The sequence below is a fragment of the Octopus sinensis genome, unplaced genomic scaffold (assembly GCF_006345805.1).
Source record: "Octopus sinensis unplaced genomic scaffold, ASM634580v1 Contig08735, whole genome shotgun sequence".
NCBI classification, from domain to species: domain Eukaryota; kingdom Metazoa; phylum Mollusca; class Cephalopoda; order Octopoda; family Octopodidae; genus Octopus; species Octopus sinensis.
This window is the reverse complement of record NW_021831284.1, coordinates 52,544-74,020: the sequence shown is the minus strand read 5'-3', so window position 1 is coordinate 74,020 and position 21,477 is coordinate 52,544. Positions and strand designations below refer to the sequence as shown.

At 34.9% G+C, this 21,477-nt stretch overlaps 4 protein-coding genes across 4 annotated transcripts; 2 read left to right on the top strand and 2 right to left on the bottom strand.

Annotated features, from left to right (window-relative positions):
• Positions 1-8,341: 8,341 nt before the first annotated feature.
• Positions 8,342-11,159, top strand: LOC115227894 (zinc finger BED domain-containing protein 5-like). Its single transcript, XM_029798601.1, has 3 exons — positions 8,342-8,771; positions 9,050-9,211; positions 11,008-11,159. The coding sequence occupies exons 1-3, from the start codon at positions 8,342-8,344 to the stop codon at positions 11,157-11,159; spliced, it is 744 nt and encodes a 247-aa protein (XP_029654461.1).
• A 4,468-nt stretch (positions 11,160-15,627) lies between these two features.
• LOC115227893 (ankyrin-1-like) lies at positions 15,628-16,614 on the bottom strand. Its single transcript, XM_029798600.1, has 4 exons — positions 16,524-16,614; positions 16,220-16,493; positions 16,001-16,039; positions 15,628-15,734 (listed from the first exon to the last, which is right to left on the bottom strand). The coding sequence occupies exons 1-4, from the start codon at positions 16,572-16,574 to the stop codon at positions 15,628-15,630; spliced, it is 471 nt and encodes a 156-aa protein (XP_029654460.1). The 5' UTR covers positions 16,575-16,614.
• A 2,106-nt stretch (positions 16,615-18,720) lies between these two features.
• LOC118761102 (ankyrin-3-like) lies at positions 18,721-19,448 on the bottom strand (the record flags this gene model as incomplete). The annotated part of the gene is made up of 5 exons (XM_036498773.1): positions 19,413-19,448; positions 19,192-19,287; positions 18,999-19,097; positions 18,863-18,961; positions 18,721-18,831 (listed from the first exon to the last, which is right to left on the bottom strand). Coding segments are annotated over exons 2-5 (405 nt in total), but the record flags the coding sequence as incomplete, so codon positions are not given.
• Positions 19,449-20,300: 852 nt separating this feature from the next.
• Positions 20,301-20,866, top strand: LOC115227892 (protein Dr1-like). The gene is made up of 2 exons (XM_029798599.1): positions 20,301-20,693; positions 20,780-20,866. The coding sequence occupies exons 1-2, from the start codon at positions 20,301-20,303 to the stop codon at positions 20,864-20,866; spliced, it is 480 nt and encodes a 159-aa protein (XP_029654459.1).
• Positions 20,867-21,477: the final 611 nt, after the last annotated feature.

Below are 21,477 nucleotides of genomic sequence, written 5' to 3'. Positions count from 1 at the left end.
CTTGTCATGGACAAAAATATCTGGTTTATTGTTTGAAACAGCCGTATCCGTAGAAATAGTTGTGTCAGGTCGAATTTTCACAAAAGCCAATATTTAATACTCTTAACTCTTTATATTGGTTTGTGCTATTTGTAAAAATCTTTTTCTGTTTTTCATTTTTGGAGAATATAATTGGTTTTTATACACCTCGGTGCCTCATCAATTTCTTTTATGTATGTATAATACCACCCTGCCCCAATAAAACCTCCGCTTTGGGGCATCTTGCTTTTTGGAGCGATTTTATTTTTTAGTACATTTACTATCAATAATTTCCAAATTTGAAAAATATCAAAATCCCAGGATGAAGTACTTTCTGTAAAACAAGACCAAACTCTGCAAACTTGTTTCATACCATAAAAGAATATACACTGTCGCTATATAATTATTATATTGGCCTGATTAACATTGAGCCTTTTTGAATCGACCCGCAGATCAGCGACTTACTCGTCTCCCTCAAAATACCCTAAAGAGTAGAAAAACCTTAGAAGAGGATTAACGTCAATTGTTTTTAAAAGTGAATTGATGCTATTCCAGTTCTTAGGTGGCCTTGAGAGAATATCTTTTGGGTCGTGGCCTAGTTTGCCTGAGAAAATCGGGGATTCTGAGATCAATTAAAAGAAATAAATTGCACTTATCAACAATCGCAGGAATCTAGCCTCCAAATACAGTGAACAAAAATAAAAACTGAACAAGCATTTTCTCACGAATTTACTATGAAACAATATCTAAAAAATAACTTCTATTGATTTAAAAAATTAAATAAAGTATTGTTTATTTTTGTGTTTTTCTAAAAAATATTATATTTATACGGTTTTTCATTCATTGATAATTCAGAACCCAAAAAAAACTGAACAAATTTATTTAATATCTATTATGTTCTCCATTAGCTCTAATTACATCTAGTATTCGGCCTGGCATGCTATTAATAAGATTTTTTGCATATTTATTTTGAGGTCATTCCAAATGGATGATGTTTCTGCAAATAAATGTTCCTTTTTCAAAAATTCTCTTCCTTTGATTTTTTCTTTAATAAAGACCCAAACATTTTTTATAGGGTTTAAATGTGGGCTTGGTTGAGGTCATGGTATTAATTCCATATTATTTACTTGAAAAAAGCGCCTTGCTATTGCGAAGTATGTTTCTGATCATTGTCTTTTTGGTAACTAAAATCTTCAAGTTCGATACAAAGTTCCACCCATCTTCTCTTTTCTCAAAACCAAATTACTGAATCCAACAATGCTTATGGAACCCCATAACATGATAGTTCCTCTACCGAATTTTACTGTTTTGGTCAGATTGGCTGTTAAATATTTTTCTTGCGATTTCTGTATGTTTTTCCAGATTTATACATGCAAATTATTCTGTCTTTTTCTTTAGATGTTCAATGACTAGCCACGTAAAGAGATTATAAATGATTGAATTTGAACGAATTTAAAAAAATAAAACTTTTTCTTTTATATCTTTAAGTAATTTAAATTTGTTCAGTTTTTTTTGGTTTTGAATTTTCGATTTCATAAAAAGGGGATAAATATATATTTATCAAAAAAAACTAAAAAATGTAAAATACCTTAATCTATGGTAAGAATAAATTTGAGACACATTTGCAATATTCTCCCATTGTAAATTTATAAGAAGAAGCATGTTCAGTTTTATTTTTGTTCACTGTATGGTATTGAGAGCAGAGAAAGCATCTGTGCGGAGTCTATCAAAACCGCCCAGATGAATTTGTTAATCAAAATTATCGAATGTAAAGTTCTGCATTCCATATTATTCAAATGTCTAAATGATCAGAATATTAATATAGAAACGTCAAGCGGGTTGCTTTGGAAAAAGAATGTCACTCCCAGAAGTGAGGCACTATATTGCCTAATGCAGGATAGAAGTCTGTTCTTTTCAACCAAGGGAGAATTGTGCAATCATTGTAAGAGAACCAAAAAAACTGTTGTGCATTTGGCAACCCAGTGCGGAAAAATGCTCACAAGTGATTACGTCAGAAGAAATAATGAGGTCGTGAGATGTATTCACCTGCATCTATTTAAGAAGTACGCAATCGGCAAAGTCAAAAAATTGAAAGGTTATTCTGTCCAATCAATCATATCAACAAAAAATGTCGAAATACGAGTCGATTCTAAAATAATTACAGACAAGAAAATTCCCTACAAAAACCCTGACATATTTGTGTATGAAAAAATTAAGAACGAAATTACTCTCATCGAATTTGGAATCATTTCCCAGGACCGCCTGTAGCTGGCCGAACTTGAGAAATGCTATAAATACAGTAAAACCTCTGGTGCTCGCCACATATTTTTCAAAAAATTAAAAATTTCTAGTAAATTTTGATAAATATTCTATTCTCATGTGAATTCAGAAGAGGCTTTGAAAATGTTGAAAAGAATAATCATTCTTTTATCAAAATGAAAATTTTGATACAAATTATTAGAAACATGGCTAATCGACACCGTTATTAGAAATATGGCTGAATTAAAAAAAACTATTAAAGATTTTTTTAGTTAATTTTTTCCTTTTAATTTCTTTCGATTCTCTTTGTTTCTTTACTCAAATATGACTTAAAAGGCTCACTTATGATCGGAAAGTATCGAAAACCGAAATGTTTTCAAAATTTCAAAGTCAAAAAATTTATTGATTATTTCCATTTCTTGCCAAATTCTATTGCTTGCCATTTTTTCTTTGGTCCCGAAAATGGCGAGCACCAGAGGTTTTACTGTACAATTTATTGGCCGGAGAGTTGTCCAGCCTATACGTCGCTCAAGTGAAAATAATTTTATTGGTTCTGACCTGGAAAGGAGTCGTTTCCAAGTTTTTTTAAGAACTAAATTGAAAAGTTGGAATTTTTAAAATTTTTCTTTACCTTTGAATGGCATATTAAGGAAAGGCTTTATCAGATAATACCACTACTCTTTACGTTTTTGATACTATTATTGTCACCAAATAATAATTATTATTAATAGCACGTACACAGAACCAAAGAAATGTTAAATTAGCTAAGGTCCAGTTTGTACCGCACGTTCAGAAATCTTGTTCACCAGGCGTCTCCATCGGGGTCTGCTTTGAGCATATACTCGTATGTTTTCAGGGTCGTCAGCACATCCAAGTTGTCTCCTTGTTTAGTGCAACAGGGAGAGTGACCCTGGGCCTTCCTCTGAACGGTGTTTTGTTGTTATTGTTAAAGTTATCATCTATTATTGTGTTTGCTGGTGTGTTTACGTCCATACTAAGTACGGGTCTAAACAGCCTCCATTTTGATTCTATAATATCAATGCTTATTGGCACCGATCGTGTCATAGCGTATAATTTTCTGTTAGGAATCTTTTTTGGCCATCCTAGACCCAGTAGATTGCGTAGTTGTTTTCTGTGAAACGTGTCCATTTTATGTAATTCTGCCTCTATGACACCCCAAGTACCAGGTACATGAGTACTGGTTTTATATATGCTTTGTACAGCTTTAGCTTAAGGTTTGTTTTTGAAGTTTTTTTTATAAATCCATATCTTTTGCATTTTCTTGTACATTGCAAAACTAAAACTCTCCGGTACATCATGTCCTCACTATCACCAAGTAATGATCCCAATTTCCTTTTTTTCCTCCAACTTTCATCAATATATTTCGATTCCCTTGCGATTCTTATGTGTTCAGTCTTTTCTTGATTAACGTGCAAACACCATCTCTCAAATTCGTCAGGAATTTTCTTCAAAACAGATGCAAGTTCCTGATCATTTTCTGACACAAAGTCTATGTCGTCTGGATATATAATTTCCATCGGCATCGATCCTTCGCACTTTGTTCTGAGATCTCTCAGTGCTGCCTCCAGGTATACTATGAATAGAACCGGAGATAGAGAGTCCACCTCTTAAATGTTCCAATTGTTGTCCCAAAAGGATTTGATAACTCGTTTCCAACCCGTTTCATCATGAAAACTCTCAATAACGTCCAACAACGATTTCCTATTGACAGTGTCAAACGCACTGGAAATGTCCACTCCCAGAATTTTAAAGTCATTTTTGTATTGTTGACACATAGCACACATCCATCTATGAGACCAGACAGCGTCTGCAGTCGAGCGACCCCTTCTGAATCCACTCTGTCCTGGCGACAGAAAATCGCAAACATCAGAAGATATCCGATTAAGAGTTATCAGAGATAGAATTTTTCTCAGTGTCTTCAGTAATATCACTGATCTTAGATTTTTTAGCGGACCCTTGCTCTTTCCTTGTTTACGTAAAGAAATTAAAATTCCATCCCCAAGTTTCAAAGGTGAATGTGTCTCAAATACCATATTAAAAATGTTCGTAATGATGGCTGTCAATTCGCTTGGTGCATACTTGCTCATTTTTCCATCTATTTTGCCCTACTGTTGTTTAATTTTTTAATTTTCAAGTCAGTCTCCTTTGTAGATATAGGTAAGTTCTGAACCTAAGTTCAGTTTTGCTAGTTCAGTAAATTCTGTTTTCTCCACATTTACATTGAGGAACCACTCAGCAAGTCTATTTGGCATCACCTCCAGTAGGCTTTCCAGAGCGTCCCAGTCGGAAGAAATAAGATCCACGTCATCCGCGTATGCCACCACATTGATCTTTCCTTAATAGTATGGTTTTAGTTTTCTCAATGCAACTTCCAGAAATGTGACAAACAGTATAGGAGATAACGGATCCCCTTGAGGTGTTCCAGATGTTGTTTCAAATGGTTTAGAGCACTTGTCTCGTACCCTGACCGATAGATAGGTTTCTGATAAGAGTGCCCTGATCATCCGGATAGAAGATTCATCAAGGAATCCTGCGAGGACTTCCATTAATTTCTGACGATTAATCGATTCAAAATCTCTTGACATATCAATGCCAAGAATGTATGTCGCATTTTTGAACCTTTGAATGGTGGAACAATGCCATTTATGGGTCTACACCAGAGGTTCTCAACCTGGGGTCCGCGAGATTTTTCTGAAACTTTATTTAAATGTTTTTATTTAATGATAACAATTTTAAATTAATATATAATAGAATTAAATCATAATTAATAACTCTTTTAGATATATTATAAATTAATATATTTTAATATTAATAATACTGAGGGGGCTAAATAAATTAATATATTTTAATATTCAATAATACTGAGGAGGCTAAATTACTTTAAAGCTGAATGTAACTTAATTATTTATATAAAATATGGGTTTATTTGTATTGATAAAGATGGATTTGAAAGCCCAAAATGTGTTGTGTGCATGAAAATTCTGTCACACAATAGCATGAAACCAACAACTCTTGTGATACACTTGCGCACATGTCATCCCCATCTAATCCACAAAAATAAGGATTATTTATTTCTTTGCCTAAAATGATGAAAAATCAAGTATTGACTCGTTTCATACAAACTTTGCCTTCTGATAATTCCATGCTATTAGCATCTTACATGATCTCATTACGTATAGCGAAAGAAAAGAAACCTCATAATATGGCCGAAAAACTGATTCTTCCTTGTTGTAAAGACATAGTACGTACTCTTATTGGCACTCATGCTGAAATATGATTTCGGAAATACCATTATCGAATGATACTGTTCATCGACGAATTTCTGAAATGTCAGAAAATATTAAGTGTCAGGTTATTGATATTATATTATTTACTAGCTCGGCAGCTCGCTTCGCTCACCGCGACCTAGCTCCTGCGGAGGGCCTGTTTCATCAAACAACTATAAGTTTATGTAGATGTATAAAACTACCTGGTTAAATGTAACCCTATTCTATCGCCTGTTGATAAACGATGTTTGTCGTCCGTCCTTCCTTGGCATATATGAATAAATTTTCTCTTCTGCCTACCCTCGAGCATCCCACATACAGCTGTCCATGTGAAAAGCACTCACTCTCTAAAAATAACCCAACTACCTTTAATGACTGTCCCTGGGCCTTGTTTATTGTCATTGCACACTTTTTTTTTCATTTTTTGTGGTTTATTTTTTTTTATTTAATTTTTTCATTTTTCCTTTGTAATTTCCTTTTTTTTCTTTTTTTGTTTTTTACTGGCGGAAATGGGGCAGGGGGAGATGCGGCAGGCGGAAATGCGGCAGGCAAGAAAGCGACACACAAAAAAGCGACACACAAAAAAGATTTAATTAATTACCTTATTAAGCTGACCGTTTTTCTTCAGCTTCGTTTTTCCTCCTTCGGTTATCTATTTAAAAAATTATTTTTGAATAATAAAAAAGTTTAGGAAAAGAGGCATACCGAAAATAAATTCTATCTTTACGAAAAACTCAAGTAAATAGTTAATATTTTTACGCAAATTCTTCTGATTGCGCTGTCAATTGGTGGTAAATTGTGTTAATGGTTGTGCTAATGTGGTTTCAACTATCAAAGTGTTTTTCAAAATCTGTTAATTGCACACTCTATTCAAGGTCGTGCGTCAATTGGTGGTAAATTGTGTTAATGATTGTGCTAATGTGGTTTCAACTATCAAAGTGGTTTTTCAAAATCTGTTAATTGCACACTCTATTCAAAGTCGTGCAATCTGTGATTGCACATTCTGTCAAAGTCAAATATGATAATAGCTTTAATTTTGATTCATGGTCGATAATGATATATGCATTTAATTTTAAAGAGAAAAACATAGGATGAATTGAATTTCTTTATCGCGAATAATTGGGAGTTCATCATTGTTAATATTCTCGCTGTCGTTTTCATCAAGGATATTCTTAATACGTGAGATTTTTGCCTTGAAGGTTTTAATGGACCTCATCATGAATGTCGAGGACATTCGCGTTGTTCATTTTAATCAAAATGCAGAAAATAATTTTTTGATTTTTTGGGGGAGGTTTTAAGGACTTCATCATGTAAGTCGAGGACATTGTAGTTGTTCATTTTAACCAAAATGCAGAAAATTTTTTTTAATTTTTTTTGGGGGGGGAGGTTTTAAGGACTTCATCATGTAAGTCGAGGACATTGTAGTTGTTCATTTTAACCAAAATGCAGAAAATTTTTTTTAATTTTTTTGGGGGGAAGGTTTTAAGGACTTCATCATGTAAGTCGAGGACATTGTAGTTGTTCATTTTAACCAAAATGCAGAAATTTTTTTTTAATTTTTTTGGGGGGGAAGGTTTTAAGGACTTCATCATGTAAGTCGAGGACATTGTAGTTGTTCATTTTAACCAAAATGCAGAAAATTTTTTTTTATTTTTTTGGGGGGAAGGTTTTAAGGACTTCATCATGTAAGTCGAGGACATTGTAGTTGTTTATTTTAACCAAAATGCAGAAATTTTTTTTTAATTTTTTTGGGGGGAAGTTTTAAGGACTTCATCATGTAAGTCGAGGACATTGTAGTTGTTCATTTTAACCAAAATGCAGAAAATTTTTTTTTATTTTTTTGGGGGAAGGTTTTAAGGACTTCATCATGTAAGTCGAGGACATTGTAGTTGTTCATTTTAACCAAAATGCAGAAAATTTTTTTTAATTTTTTTGGGGGGAAGGTTTTAAGGACTTCATCATGTAATCGAGGACATTGTAGTTGTTCATTTTAACAAAATGCAGAAAATTTTTTTTAATTTTTTTGGGGGGGAAGGTTTTAAGGACCTCATCATGTAAGTCGAGGACATCGTAGTTTTCATTTTAACCAAAATGCAGAAATTTTTTTTTTAATTTTTTTGGGGGGAAGGTTTTAAGGACCTCATCATGTAAGTCGAGGACATCGTAGTTGTTCATTTTAACCAAAATGCAGAAAATTTTTTTTTATTTTTTTGGGGGGGAAGGTTTTAAGGACCTCATCATGTAAGTCGAGGACATCGTAGTTGTTCATTTTGACCAAAACGCAGAAAATTTTTTTTAATTTTTTTTGGGGGGAAGGTTTTAAGGACCTCATCATGTAAGTCGAGGACATCGTAGTTGTTCATTTTGACCAAAACGCAGAAAATTTTTTTTAATTTTTTTTGGGGGAAGGTTTTAAGGACCTCATCATGTAAGTCGAGGACATCGTATTGCCAATTTGAAGTTGGTGTGCACACACAGACAGACAGACAGACACACACCATACCATTTTATTATTAAGATTTTAACAGGTGGTAAAACAATAAAAACTGCATGCCATCAAAATTTCGCTATACAAGTTAATGAATCCACCGATGTAGCGAACTGTGCTCAATTAATAATATTTGCTCGTAATGTCTATGACGGAGATTTTAAAGAGGAATTTTTATTTTCCTATTCGCTTGAATCGACCACTAAAGGAGAAGATATTTTTCAAGCAATTTCTATGTTTTTTGACAGTGTTGGGTTATCTTGGAATAATGTATGTTGTTGCACAACCGATGGAGCTCCAGCAATGCTTGGCTTTCATTCTGGCTTTAGAGGCCAAGTTAGACTTGCTCCAGGAAACGAAACATATGCATTGTATGCTACATCGATATGCACTTGCTGCAAAAACATTACCTTCAGATTTAAGATATGTTCTCGATGATGTCGTACATATCATAAATTATATTAAAAAGAGTGCTTTAAATTCGCGCATTTTCAGACTTATTTGCGAAGAATTTGAAAAGGATGGAAAGGCTTTGTTATTCCACACTGAAGTGAGATGGCTATCTAGGGGAAACATTCTTGCCAGAGTTTTTTCTTTGAGGAATGAATTATCTGAATATTTTATTCGCGAAAACAATTCCAAATCATCGGAATTTATTCCAAAATTAATGGATAGTTCATGGCTATCTAAACTTGCTTACTTGAGAGATGTCTTCTCTCGTATAAATTCACTCAACAAATCGCTTCAGGGAAGACATGAAACAATAATTGATTTTGTGGATAAAATTAAGTTTGTTAACTGTTTCATATTAATTATTAGTGCTTTTTTGATGAAGTTAACACTGTGGAAAGAAAAAGTAAAACTAAATAATTTTACTATGTTTGAATCTTTTGAAGAACAATCTGTAAATATAGATGCATTTGAAATCAAAAAAATAACCGAACTTATTTATGCACATTAACATATCTTCAACAAGAAGTAAATAAATACTTTCCAGAATTGAACGAAGTTGATTTGAAATTCATTCGTACACCATTCAGTGTTGATCCACGTTTGGTCGATGAAAATGTCGAAGAGGCTTTTATTGACATGATCAATAATTCAAACGCAAAAGATTTGTATGAAAAACTTGCTTTATCAAGATTTTGGTGCGAAATGTGTAAGCATTATTCTTCCGTAAGCGCAAATGCATTAAATTTGTTGCTTATATTCCCGACAACATATTTATGCGAACATGGCTTCTCAGCACTTCTCAATATAAAAAATAATCATCGCGCAAGACTGAATATTGAAGATGACATCAGGGTTTGCTTGTCGACAACCGAGCCTCTTATTGAAAAAGTTGCCTCAAAAAAAACAATATCAACCTTCTCACTAATTTTCTCTATTGATTTAATAATAAATTTCTGGATCGCCATCAGTTTTTCTGCTTTACATACATTAGTTTAACTTTGTTGGAATTCAATAGATTATCACGTGTTAAAAAAAAAATAAAATAATAAATTTTGTGTTTAGATAAGTAAAATTTTTTTGACAAAAACTTAATAAATATGTAGGGGGTCCGCGAAATTTTTCATTTACTCACAAGGGGTCCGCGGACAAAAAAGGTTGAGAACCACTGGTCTACACAATGTCAGAAGTCGATCTTCCTTTCCAAAATCCGCTGTGAAAAGCGAATATAAATAGTTCGGTGTGAGGTTTTATTCTTTCTAGCGTAATGATTGCAAGAACTTCCCGTATGCTATTCAAAAGATTTTTCTTAGCTTTGTTCGGTTTTTGGACAGGGAACAGTATCCCTCGTCCAAGGGGTAAATGGTTGTTTGTTTTAAGCATTCCGTTGAAGAGGTCCGCAATGAGGACATTCATAGCACTATCTTGTTTATTTAAATCGGTTCATACATTCGATCATAATTTGTAGTTTATAATTCACAAAGACAGCGGACTGAATAAAAGATTTAATTGAAATTTCTGGACAGTATACTGACATATAGTAATGGAAATTGAGACTCAATGTTTTTTTTCAAGTATTTTCAGTATGCAGTGTTTTAATTTTAACATTTAAATCTGTTTTTATAATCATCATCCTAACATAAAATGATGAGATGTGGCATATCCCACTTAGCAAAGTCGACGACTTATTAACACTCATTTGTGACCAACCCATAAAACTCCGACATACAAAATTCATTCCTTTACAAGATTAAAAAACTAATTATTTGAGGTCTTAGGGCATATAAATAGTCAGTATTTCCCCAAACACTAAGTTTATGTGAAAAGGTCTTTTACGAAAATAGAAATATCTCAGGTTGACGATATTTGGATAAGTTATACAAATCAAGTCACTAAGATATTAAGCTATTTCTGTAAATATAAGTTTTTAAAATTACGAAAATAAAAGAAGTGATTTAGTTTAAAATGTATTAAAATTACTAAAGATTAAGAAAACGAATTGGTAAGGATGGTAGATCAATCCAAATCTAAAATAGGATAAATATCAACCAATAAAAAATATTTAATTAATAAAACAATTTAGAATAATGAATCTAAATAATCTAGATGCTTTTTAATAAGGACAAAATTAAGAAATAGGGAATTAATAAGCGATATGTGATAAATAGGCCCCAAATAGACCAAATTATCAAGAAATCAAAACACACAACATAGAAATAAACTAAAATTTACTTTGGTTAGATTCCACCTCTGCTTCTTGTGTCACAACTTGAACTAAAAATATTATTATAAATCACAAACCTGATTCAGCTGGATCGTCACGTGTTTCGTTGGTGATTTGTATATTAGTCTCATAAATCAAAGTTTGAATGGGATTCGAAATATTAGCATCACCTGAGTCTGATAAATTCAAGCTATCTACAACTGGATCATCTTTATCATCAGAATAAACATACTAACCGGACTGTAATTCCATACTTGGATTCTCCTCACTTATATTAATAGGTGTTCTTAGCTCATCGGTAAGTTCACAGGAATCCACTATAATCATGTCAAACACAAAATTACCTCTTGTAAAATTATCGTCCTCCACATTGATCGACATTTCTAGTACACACTCTTCAGAACGTAACTCATTTGATTCACTCTCGGACTGAAAACTATGATTTGTCTTAATAGGCTCCTCGGAGTGTTCAGAATAATTGTCACTCGGAATTTGAATTGGCACAGAAAAATCTAAAGCTAATCATTGTTGAGTATGACTAACCCTCTGATTCATGCCCGTTTTGTTTCGAGTTGGCGGGGGACTCCTAAAAATTTGATCACCAAATATACCAGTATATTATCAGGATATATAATAGTCTGTTTAGTGAACGTCCTGGACTTGTTATTGTAAAAAGATATCAATGATTTTTGAGATGTTGACTCATCCAATCTTGAGGGAAATTCTACATACATTTCCAACAAATTCTCAAAAAGGGGATCGAAATAAATAATGCAAAGATCCTTCTGCTTAATTGAATAAGATCCCCAACCAGAAACAGACACATAAATATATTGATATCCAGGAATCTGTAAATATCAATTCAAAAATCGGATATACTTTTAAATAATTTGAATTCATCACATTTTGATATCCACTGTGTTCGAAAAATGAAAATGATTGTTGAACTGCATCAGTAACACAGGCACATATGAGATGACATAATGTTGGAGAAGTCCGAAAAGCGTAGACTACAAAGCGAGCAAAATAATTTAAAGAAATGATCCGCTTATAGAGAGTTCCCAAATTACTATGGCAAATATTTTCATCACTGTTCCTTGCAGCCACAGCCCAATATCTATCATCGTTATTTATTTTTCTACTTGGCTGTTCGAGATGCAGTGAAGACAACATTACTGTCCCCGTAGAGAGAAATATCCGAAGAATAAGTCACATCTTCCCACAAAGAGGACTTGTCTGTGTCGATTACACATGAAATCATATACAGTTAGTAGATGAGAAGATGTGTATGTTGTGTTCATAACCCAGAAGAGTATTAATGTCATTAAGAACAATCATGGGAAGTTTGCATTTGAAATTGTCTCGGAATTCGAGATTCAGTGGTTTTATAACAATGACGGGACTCACGAGTATCTCTCCGCCAAGAACGTCTTCAATCTCGGTCTTTTCCACATCAAGAATCTATTAAAATAATTAAAAATATAAAACCTGAATAGCGATTTTTGATGAGACCTTAACGGAATTGGCGGGAAAAGTAAGAGAACAATAAGAATTAGGGTATATAGTCTGTTCATTGATGTCCACTTCATAAACGACTGTTTTTGGACGTGAAATAACAACCATTGAGAGAGGAAATGATTTAATACACATCCTCACGACATTAGCAGGCACATTCAAAAAATCTTTAAATCTATCAACTATACAAACCTTCTTTTTTCTCTGCACCAAAAGAAGACAAAACGATCTCGTTAAGAATTTCTGCGCAATCATTTGGAGGATAAGGCAGCCACTTCCCGTCGGAAATACAATATAGGACATTAATCGAACGATCAGCCTCATTCACTGAATAATACGGAATGTCAATCACCAGAGGTCTAAAATAGAAATACCTGGAAACCTTCTGAAATTAGCCTGCTGAGCATTGATTTGAATAATTTTTGTAATAAAGTATTCTCCGTCTGTTAATTCTGGTCCAGTCACAGATGAAGGATGTGAGAAACTAACATTTATTCTTGTTGGACGCAAAACAGTGTCAACACCAACAAAAATATGCATGTTTCTAAGCTTCTCATTCTCCAACACTTTCGGCTTTGCATCAATCATAAAATTGACTCGGAATCTAAGAAAATTCTGTTTTATAACTCAAACTTTAATGAAGTGATAGATTCGGTAATATTTGATTCGAAATTATCAGTAAATTGACATTCCAGCAGATTTGCATTATCGAGTAATGGAATTACTGGACCATTCAGACCAGTACTAGCCCATCCAGTCTCCTCTACCGCAGCGATATCAACCTTAGAAATGACAGAAAACAGTAAAACCATTTCGGCTTGTTCTTTACAAGTGATTGGCCTATGATTGCCCTCATAAACAAGAATGAGAGGATTTCCTCCAATATGCGGCGTGAACAAAAATGTCCCATCAGATATTGACTTTAATCTTCCTGGGGGAACATCCAACAATGGCATTCCATTGGAGCCAAATAAAATACCTCCTCGCTGTCCCGGTTTGACATATGCATTCTTGTCATCGCACAATACGACAGAACCACAGGGATCAGTAAAAGGAGTAGAAGGATGAGCATAAATGGGGGACAATTTCTTGTTAATCGAGGAATAGTGCATTAATTCTCCATTTCTGTTGTAATAGAGAACCTCTCCATATCCATTATCGACAAAAGCATATGGAAGCCCACTAGCCATATAAACACATCTCTCAGTGTTCTCGTCTATATATAAATTTCCATCAGATCGAGAAAATATTTTTCTGTATGGTATTTGACCATTTTCTCGGAAACCAGACGAATTATAAAAATAATTTTCATTTTCAATCAAATTGGGCGATGGAATATGGATAGAACAGTCAGAATCATAATATAGGGGAAAGGAACTGACTTGATCTGTAAAACAGAGTGTATAGTCTTCATTTCTTCGTAATATTGATCCAATGGTGCTATCAGTAGTAATAGGGATTCCCCTCCAATTATAAAAAAACGAAGGATTGTATTGAGATGAAAGGTAAGCACATCCGCCCCCTCGTAGTACAAACGAACCCGGATGCCTCAAGGGCACACCATCTTGATCACAAACTACCAAATTATTGTACATGAGTTCTCCGGAAGCATCATATCTTAATAAGGTCTGATCCAAATTGCAGATTAATGGGCACGCAGAATCATCATAAATCAGCCCAGTTTGACTTGAGTATTGCAGGCAGTAATGATTGTCGGCCATGACAAGAGTCGCGTCATAGTCATTTGGATTAATCAATTTTCCATAATAATTGTAAACAAGTGAACCAAGACGAGTACGACGCATCACAAAATTTCCACGAGAGTCGAGAAGGAAATATTCAGACTTTACGTCATTTCCATCAACTATACATACTCGTCCATCCTCATTGGCCACCAAAGCAAGAGAATTAGACTCAAACCTCACCAATGGCATTCCAAAACAGTCATATGAAATATCATCACAAGATGTAACGTATGAATTATCACGGAAATGAGCATTAACAGACACCATGTCGATCTGTTCCATATTACTGTTAAACACTGGCTTGAGTATTTCCCCACTTTCACAGTAAAGTAGGTTGTCATTTCCGTAAAACATTGACAATGAACGGTCAGTATTGCAAAAAGGCAGCCCATTGGGTAAATATATCATATTTCCAGTGCAAGTATCACAGTTTAACAAAATATTGTCTTCAGTTATTTTGACACATCTCATAAAAGAAGAAAGGTCGGAAAAGGGTAGAGAAATACCCTTACAGTCACAGATCATATCAGAATAAGCAAATGGCCATACTAAGGGCTTTTTGGTGGTAGAATCACATAAAACTTTAGAGTTTAGTTCCAACAATCCATTTGGTCGGAAATCGACTGCTTCTTGTCGATAATCTCCAAAAATGATAGGAAAGCCATAATAATTATACTGCACAGACTTGTAATTGAGACAGCTAATATATATTGCATCATCCGTTTCATTTATTATACGAGACATTGTGTTCATGAGAGGGGAATCGTTTTTTTCCATTACAACCGTGGTGGACTTCCCTGATTCATCGACTGATACCAATTCCCCGTCTTCGTCAAAATAGAGTTGACGAGCAACCGTGTTATTAATTAGTGGAATCCCATATTTATTTAACATGAAGGAATCCGCACATTTTGAAAACAAGGAATCTGGGAGTAGACCAAGTAGTGGGTTTCCGTTATGGTCAAATGTTGTTAAAACCTCCTTAGGTTCTCTCTTCATTTGATATGTTCTGTTATACAAAGGTTTCACCTGTTTCTGTTGTTGGTCCAAATAGTACAGTTTTCGGTGATAATCTGCGTGAATTATTCCATTTCCTTCTAGAATAGGGAATCCCTCAAAGTCGAAAAACGTCGTCTCATTGTTTTCAATATCATAGCACTCATTACTTCTCAGTTTAACAGAAACACTCGGCTTCTCTAACTGCTTTCCATCATCATACGTTTCATCCCCATAATGAACCCGATACACCTTCGAATCTTTAGATTTTGCAAAAAGGAGCTTAGAGGAATCGTAGTAAAGCAAATATTCGATGGAATCAACCAAAGGAATGCCATTAATGTCATAACAAATATTGGCATTTGTTGAATCACACAATCGTAGAACGTCATCATCATTTTTGTCAATCATTAATGAAGAAAAATAATTTTTGCAAAAATATGGATTCCCGTGACCATCAAATGCGAATATTCTACCATTTCTTTCACGTAACTGTTTTTGGCACAAAGTTGTAAAAATTTTATTTTGCTCGTGATTTGTGGTCTGGGTGTTCGATTCAAATATACAAGAAGTCGACACCAAAGGAACGCTAGAAGCGACATTGAGTTTAGTCTCAGTGCCGTCTTTCCTCTTCAACTCTCCTTCCTACAAAAATATTATATCGGTAGTAACAATTGTAGCAGATACTCCATCAAATGACTGACCAACGGGATATGTACTGTTCAGGAAATTTGAAGAATTGTCAACATATTCTAAATTATAGTAAAATTGCCAATAATTTTTAAATAGTCAGTAAAAACAATAAATATTAATGATTCAGGGATTAATATACTCTTGACTTTGTTGCGACTAAAAAATCTTTTGCACCAATTTTTGGCTTTTTTGCGAGACGAGCCACAGCAAAAGCAATTCATAGTTAAAAAGGAAATGATTCATTGGGACCATTAAATATAAAAGCAATGACAACATATGTCATATACGCGAAATTATCATTAGATATATATTTATTGACACTTACTTGGGAAACGTAGAAGTCTTCTTAATGTATGAGCGTCACCTAAAAATAAGATTAAATTAATAACCGATTAAATATTGTATCAAAAAAAAACATAATACAGCAATAATTAAAACGGCAATGCACAACAGCATCAAAGACTTAACGATGCGGTAAGCTACATAACTATTTCAAGCGTGTATATTATAGTACGCCGATTAAAAGCCACAGCAATTTAAATACTTGTTTCCTCTTCAGATTCCATGTAAATGCTTTCATATATTCCCGTAGGTGCTCCAACAATTCGGCTTTCTTTCGATATTGGCCCAGATGTCTCAGCAGTCGTACAAGCGGAGAGAACATTGACAATTTCGGGATGATCAAACAGTCTTGCAATGTCCAGAGCAGTTTGATTTTCATAGCACAAAATATCTGGATTGGCTCCAGCCTCCAATAACAAATGAACAAACTCGAGAGACCCCTGTTGAGCTGCCTGGTGAAGAGCAGTGTAACCAATCTATATCGAAATTATTCAAAAATTACAAACATTAGTTTGCATGTCAATAGACACTTTATTCTTAAGGAGAAACAAAATCATTTTCAAACTTCCGTAGTAGCATGCAATCAACAGAGGAGTGTATCCGTCCTACAGATTATCAAATTACAACCACCTTATTCTGAACATTAAGAGAAGCCCCATCAGCGTAGAGCAGCTCTGCACAGTCAACACAATCTTCTTTAGCACAGCAATGCATTGGGGTAATTCCTTCCTATCAATATATGTAAATTATCAAGACATTGGATGAAGGAGAATTAAAGGCAGAATACTTCAAAAGTAAAGTAACCCCTTCAATCGAGGATCTGCTAGTGGCTAAGTGAAGTGGAGCGAATCCCACCTAAGCATGACAAAGATAAAATATTCCTTAGAAAGAGTGTCAGGGGAGGCACCACGGGAGAGAAGCAATTCAGCGATAAGAAAGTTGTTATATGAAATCGAAATATGAACTGCTGTGAAACCATTCTTTAAAATGAAAAATTTCAAACTAAACCGAAGCAGCACTTGTCAAATTAGCACCACCATTCACTAATGTTTCTACTGTGTTATAATTCCCGTAGTGGGTTGCAATCAACAAAGGAGTTAGTTTCCTCTATTTATTAACTAATATTATATTACAGCTGCCAGGCTGTTCACGTCGTCGCCTACACTCAATAAGTATTCCACGTTTTTATAACTCCCGTATTTACAGGCAATGTGAATTGGGCAAAACCCTTTCTAAAACAAATATTAATAATTGTTTACGTATGTTTTCTTTGATAGGTTGAGATCAGAACCACTTTGCTTGACGACATTGTCGTGTACAATTCCCATCAATTCAACCACTTCATGTTTAGCAGCCATGTGGTGCACATTGTAATGTTTAGTAGACGTTAATAGACAGTCAGCCCCGTTAGCGATTAGAATTTTGGTAGCCTCCACGTTACACGAATAAACTGCCAACAGTAAAGGAGTCTCTCCGTTCTAGAAATTTAAGGATTTGCACCAAACCCTTGCCGGAAGGTTAACATCCAAGCCCAACTGAATGACATATTCGAGAATAGAGATATCCCCATTTGCAGCTGCAAAGTGAATAACTCCAAGTCCTTGCTTGTTTACAATATTCAAATCTGCCCCTCTATCAACCAAATATTTCGCCAATTCCAAATTCCCCATATAAACAACAGTGTGAAGGGGAGTCCATCCATCCTGCATGTTTAAATATTTATGAAAAAACCAAATCAGGATCATCTACCAACACTTGGTCAATCGAAACCAGTGCTTCAACGACTTGAATAGCTTGTCGTGAACAGGCTACATGTAGAGGAGTATATCCATTCTAAATTAATTAGGTGTGAGCTTAATTACCAATGTCCTTGCATTATAATCTGCACCACGAATAATCAATTGGTTAATTATCGCCACATTTCCATAGTGAACTGCGGTGTGAAGAGGAGTCAGGCCATTCTAGAGGTATTTGAGGTTTATTAAACCTTTGTTTTGGCTTCTATTTGGGCGCCCGCACGGATAAGTAATCTGGCACATCCGTCGTTATTTTTCTGACAGGCATAATGAAGTGCAGTGAGTCCGCTCTTGAAATAAACAAGTTTAATGATCAACTTTGGTAGAAGATGTTGGATCGGCATTATTTTCCAATAAATATTCCAATATTTGCTGGTGTCCTGAAGTGGCTGCACAGTGCAAAGGCGTGATACCACTCTAAAACATTAATTAACCACATTTACAGTATTTTTCGGATTAACGTCGGCCCCGAAAGATATAAGTAACTCTATGAACTTTAATCTACCAGATTTTGTAGCAAAATGAATAGGAGAGTTGTTATTCTATATCAATAGTGGATAAAAATGCACTTTAAGAACTATATTGACGTCAGCCCCATGTTCTATGAGACACACTGCAGCTTTATAACACCCGTAGTTAATAGCTGTACACAGGGGAGTAAAACCATCCTATCAATACATTTCTATGCATATACTTACACCGGATAGTTCGTCGATAGGGTGATCTATCTTTAATAGAGACTCGATAATGTCAATATCTTCTTTTTTCACGGCCATATGAAGTTTTGTCAACTTCGAAGTGCCTTCAAGCATTTGTTCGTGTGTTAGCAGCAAATCAATCAGCTCAGTGTGACCTTGTTGGGATGCCACGGCAAGAGGAGCGTACTTTTCCTTTTAGATAATAAATATGATGGCAGTACATCGGCTAATAAATAAGGATTGGCTCCTGCCGACAGTAGAGCCTTTGCAATGCTAATATGATTCTGCTGGGCTGACATGTAAAGAGCAGTGAAGCCTCTCTAATTAGAAAAATTAGTCAAAAATACAAACATTTGTCTGTGCATTTATATTTGCGTTATTTTCAATCAGGAAATCCGCAACTTGGTCTTTGCCTGACAAAGCAGCAATGTGAAGAGCAGTGTTCCCCATCTAAATAATAGATTATTGATTTAAATGTCCTATCTACCTGGGTTTTTGCGTTAATGTCTGCTCCCATGGAGATAAGTTGCTCCACGATTTCTAAATTCCCCTCTTTAGCTGCAATGTGGAGGGCAGTCAATCCATTCTACAAATAATTAATTGATATATTGATAAGAGAGTATAACAATAAAAATAATCAATCCAGCAGCTGATAACATTTTATTAGACTAATTAGAAACCATATTTGTTGAGTTGATAGAGATGTTGTTTTCGAGGCAAAAGTTGAGCAATTTTAAATCATTCGTGGCTGCTGCTTTTAACAGTGATTCTTCCATCTAATAAATTTTACGTCGAATTTGAGTTAATAAATAATGAACTAATTTAAATTATAAAAAATAGGATATTATTAAAAAATAGTTATCAATCATCAGAACCAAAAAATGCAAAGTAAAGAACCAACCGATAAATCAAAATCAATTTAGACTTTAACAAGAAAACAAATTATATATTTTATTTAAAATCAAATAATTACTTGAATCTAAATATAAATAATTTAAGAAATATTAAATTAAAAGAATATAAAATTTTAGAATTTTGAAAGTGATCCTCACTAAAATAATAATTCGATAATTAGTTTATATACCGTGGCCAGCTAGCCGAGTGGTCGAGAACATGTTCTAGTAATTTGCAGTGTCCTTGGCCGAGAACAAGATCGTTATTAACCGTCTTGACTTTCTAACACGTAAAAAGTTCTGTATATACTGCCCATTTTACGAGGTTAAATTATTATCATTAAAAAAAAGAATGTAAATTAACTAAGTTCCCGTTTTTGCCTCACATTTTGAAATTCTATTCACCAAGCTCCTCCATCGGCAGGTTTTTTTAAAAACACCAGGACCACGGTAAGAATCAAAAAAAGTCACGTGATCCTGATGCACTCGACCAGGGACCTCTTACTTGCACGGTGATCTTTCTACGAGCCTACACAAGATCACACCGGGCGGCAGTCCGTTTTTGCCGGGGCATTTGTTGACGGACCGAGGTTCAGCTTGATAAGGTCTTCCAGAGGAGCCGGACCGGAGCGTTTGTATTCGTGGACCAACGTTCGATTAATCTGTGGGCCCTTTGTTGGACCTTCTTGATTCGCCTCCTGTTGAACCACGATAACCGTGCTCCTTATGATTTGCAGGCGTAGGAAATGGACGGTTTAAACTTTAAAGAATTGACGGTAACTATTCACCAATAGGTTAAATAGTTTAGCCTTTATTGTTTGTATTAATTAAATTTTGAATAAAAAAATTCTTGTTATATTTTGTTGTTGGTTCATTTTCTTATTTTTGTTTTTAACATGAAATCTGATATTGAATTTAAAAGTGATCATGACGATGTTAGCATATCTCAGTTGGCAGTCAATAAAGCTATTAAAGACATAATGCCTGACTTGAAACTCTCAACTCAATGTAAATCATTCATACGTGATTGCTGTACAACGTTTGTACATTCAGTAGCTGCTGAGGCTGCCAAAATTTGTGATAAAGCAAAAAGAAAGACCATAAATGAAGAAATACTTCTGGAGGCTGTCAAAAATATTGGCTTTCCCGAATTTTCCGCCGACGCACGTGTCCATTGCAATGCAAATGATATTTTTGAATCAAAAAAACTACGGAAAAAAGGTCTTTTAGAAAACTCTGAACTTACTATTGATGAGCTTCTAAAGTTACAAACGGAGCTATTTGATCAAGTTGGCGTTTTCTTTAAATTTAGGCTCGACGTGAGCAATGCATGACTGAATTGCCTGGGATAAATCCTAATTTTGTATCTAAACAGGAAGAAGAGATGCGGGAGGATCCTCCACAGTGTTTTGTTGACCGGAAGGGTGAAGATGAAAGGATCATTGATAGCGATTATGACTAATTATTTTGTTTTTATTTTCGTTAAATTTCTTTATTTCACTTGATCAAGATGAAGCTTAAAAAGATAATTAGTTTCTACAGTGTCGACAAAAAAAATTGGATCGACTTTTTTCTTTAAAAAATTAATACATCCCCCTCCTTTCAATCGGGAATCTCCTGGACTCCGAGTGCCAAAGAATCGCCATCTCCTTACGTGTCGAGGTCAAAATCTGTCAGGCCCATAAATGTCGCTGTGACGGAACTATGGACGAGTTCGGGTTACATCCCCTCTCCTGCGCCCGCAGTGCAGGCCGAAATCTTCGCCACAGTGAACTGAACGACATCGTGAAGAGTTCCCTCGAAGCCCCCGGGGTGCCGTCCGTCCTCGAACCTGTTGGTTTGGACAGAAGTGACGGCAAACGCCCTGACGGCTTAACTACATTCCCCTTTGAGCAGGGAAGAACCCTTATATGGGATTCCACTTGCTGTGACACATTCTCCAACGGGAACCTAGCCAGGTCTGCCGTCGACCCAGGCTTTGGTTCCAATCGCGCTGAAGATCTCAAAATCCTGAAATACGCACCCCTCTCCAGCTTCGTTTTCACGCCCATCGCCGTTGAGACCTCTGGGGTC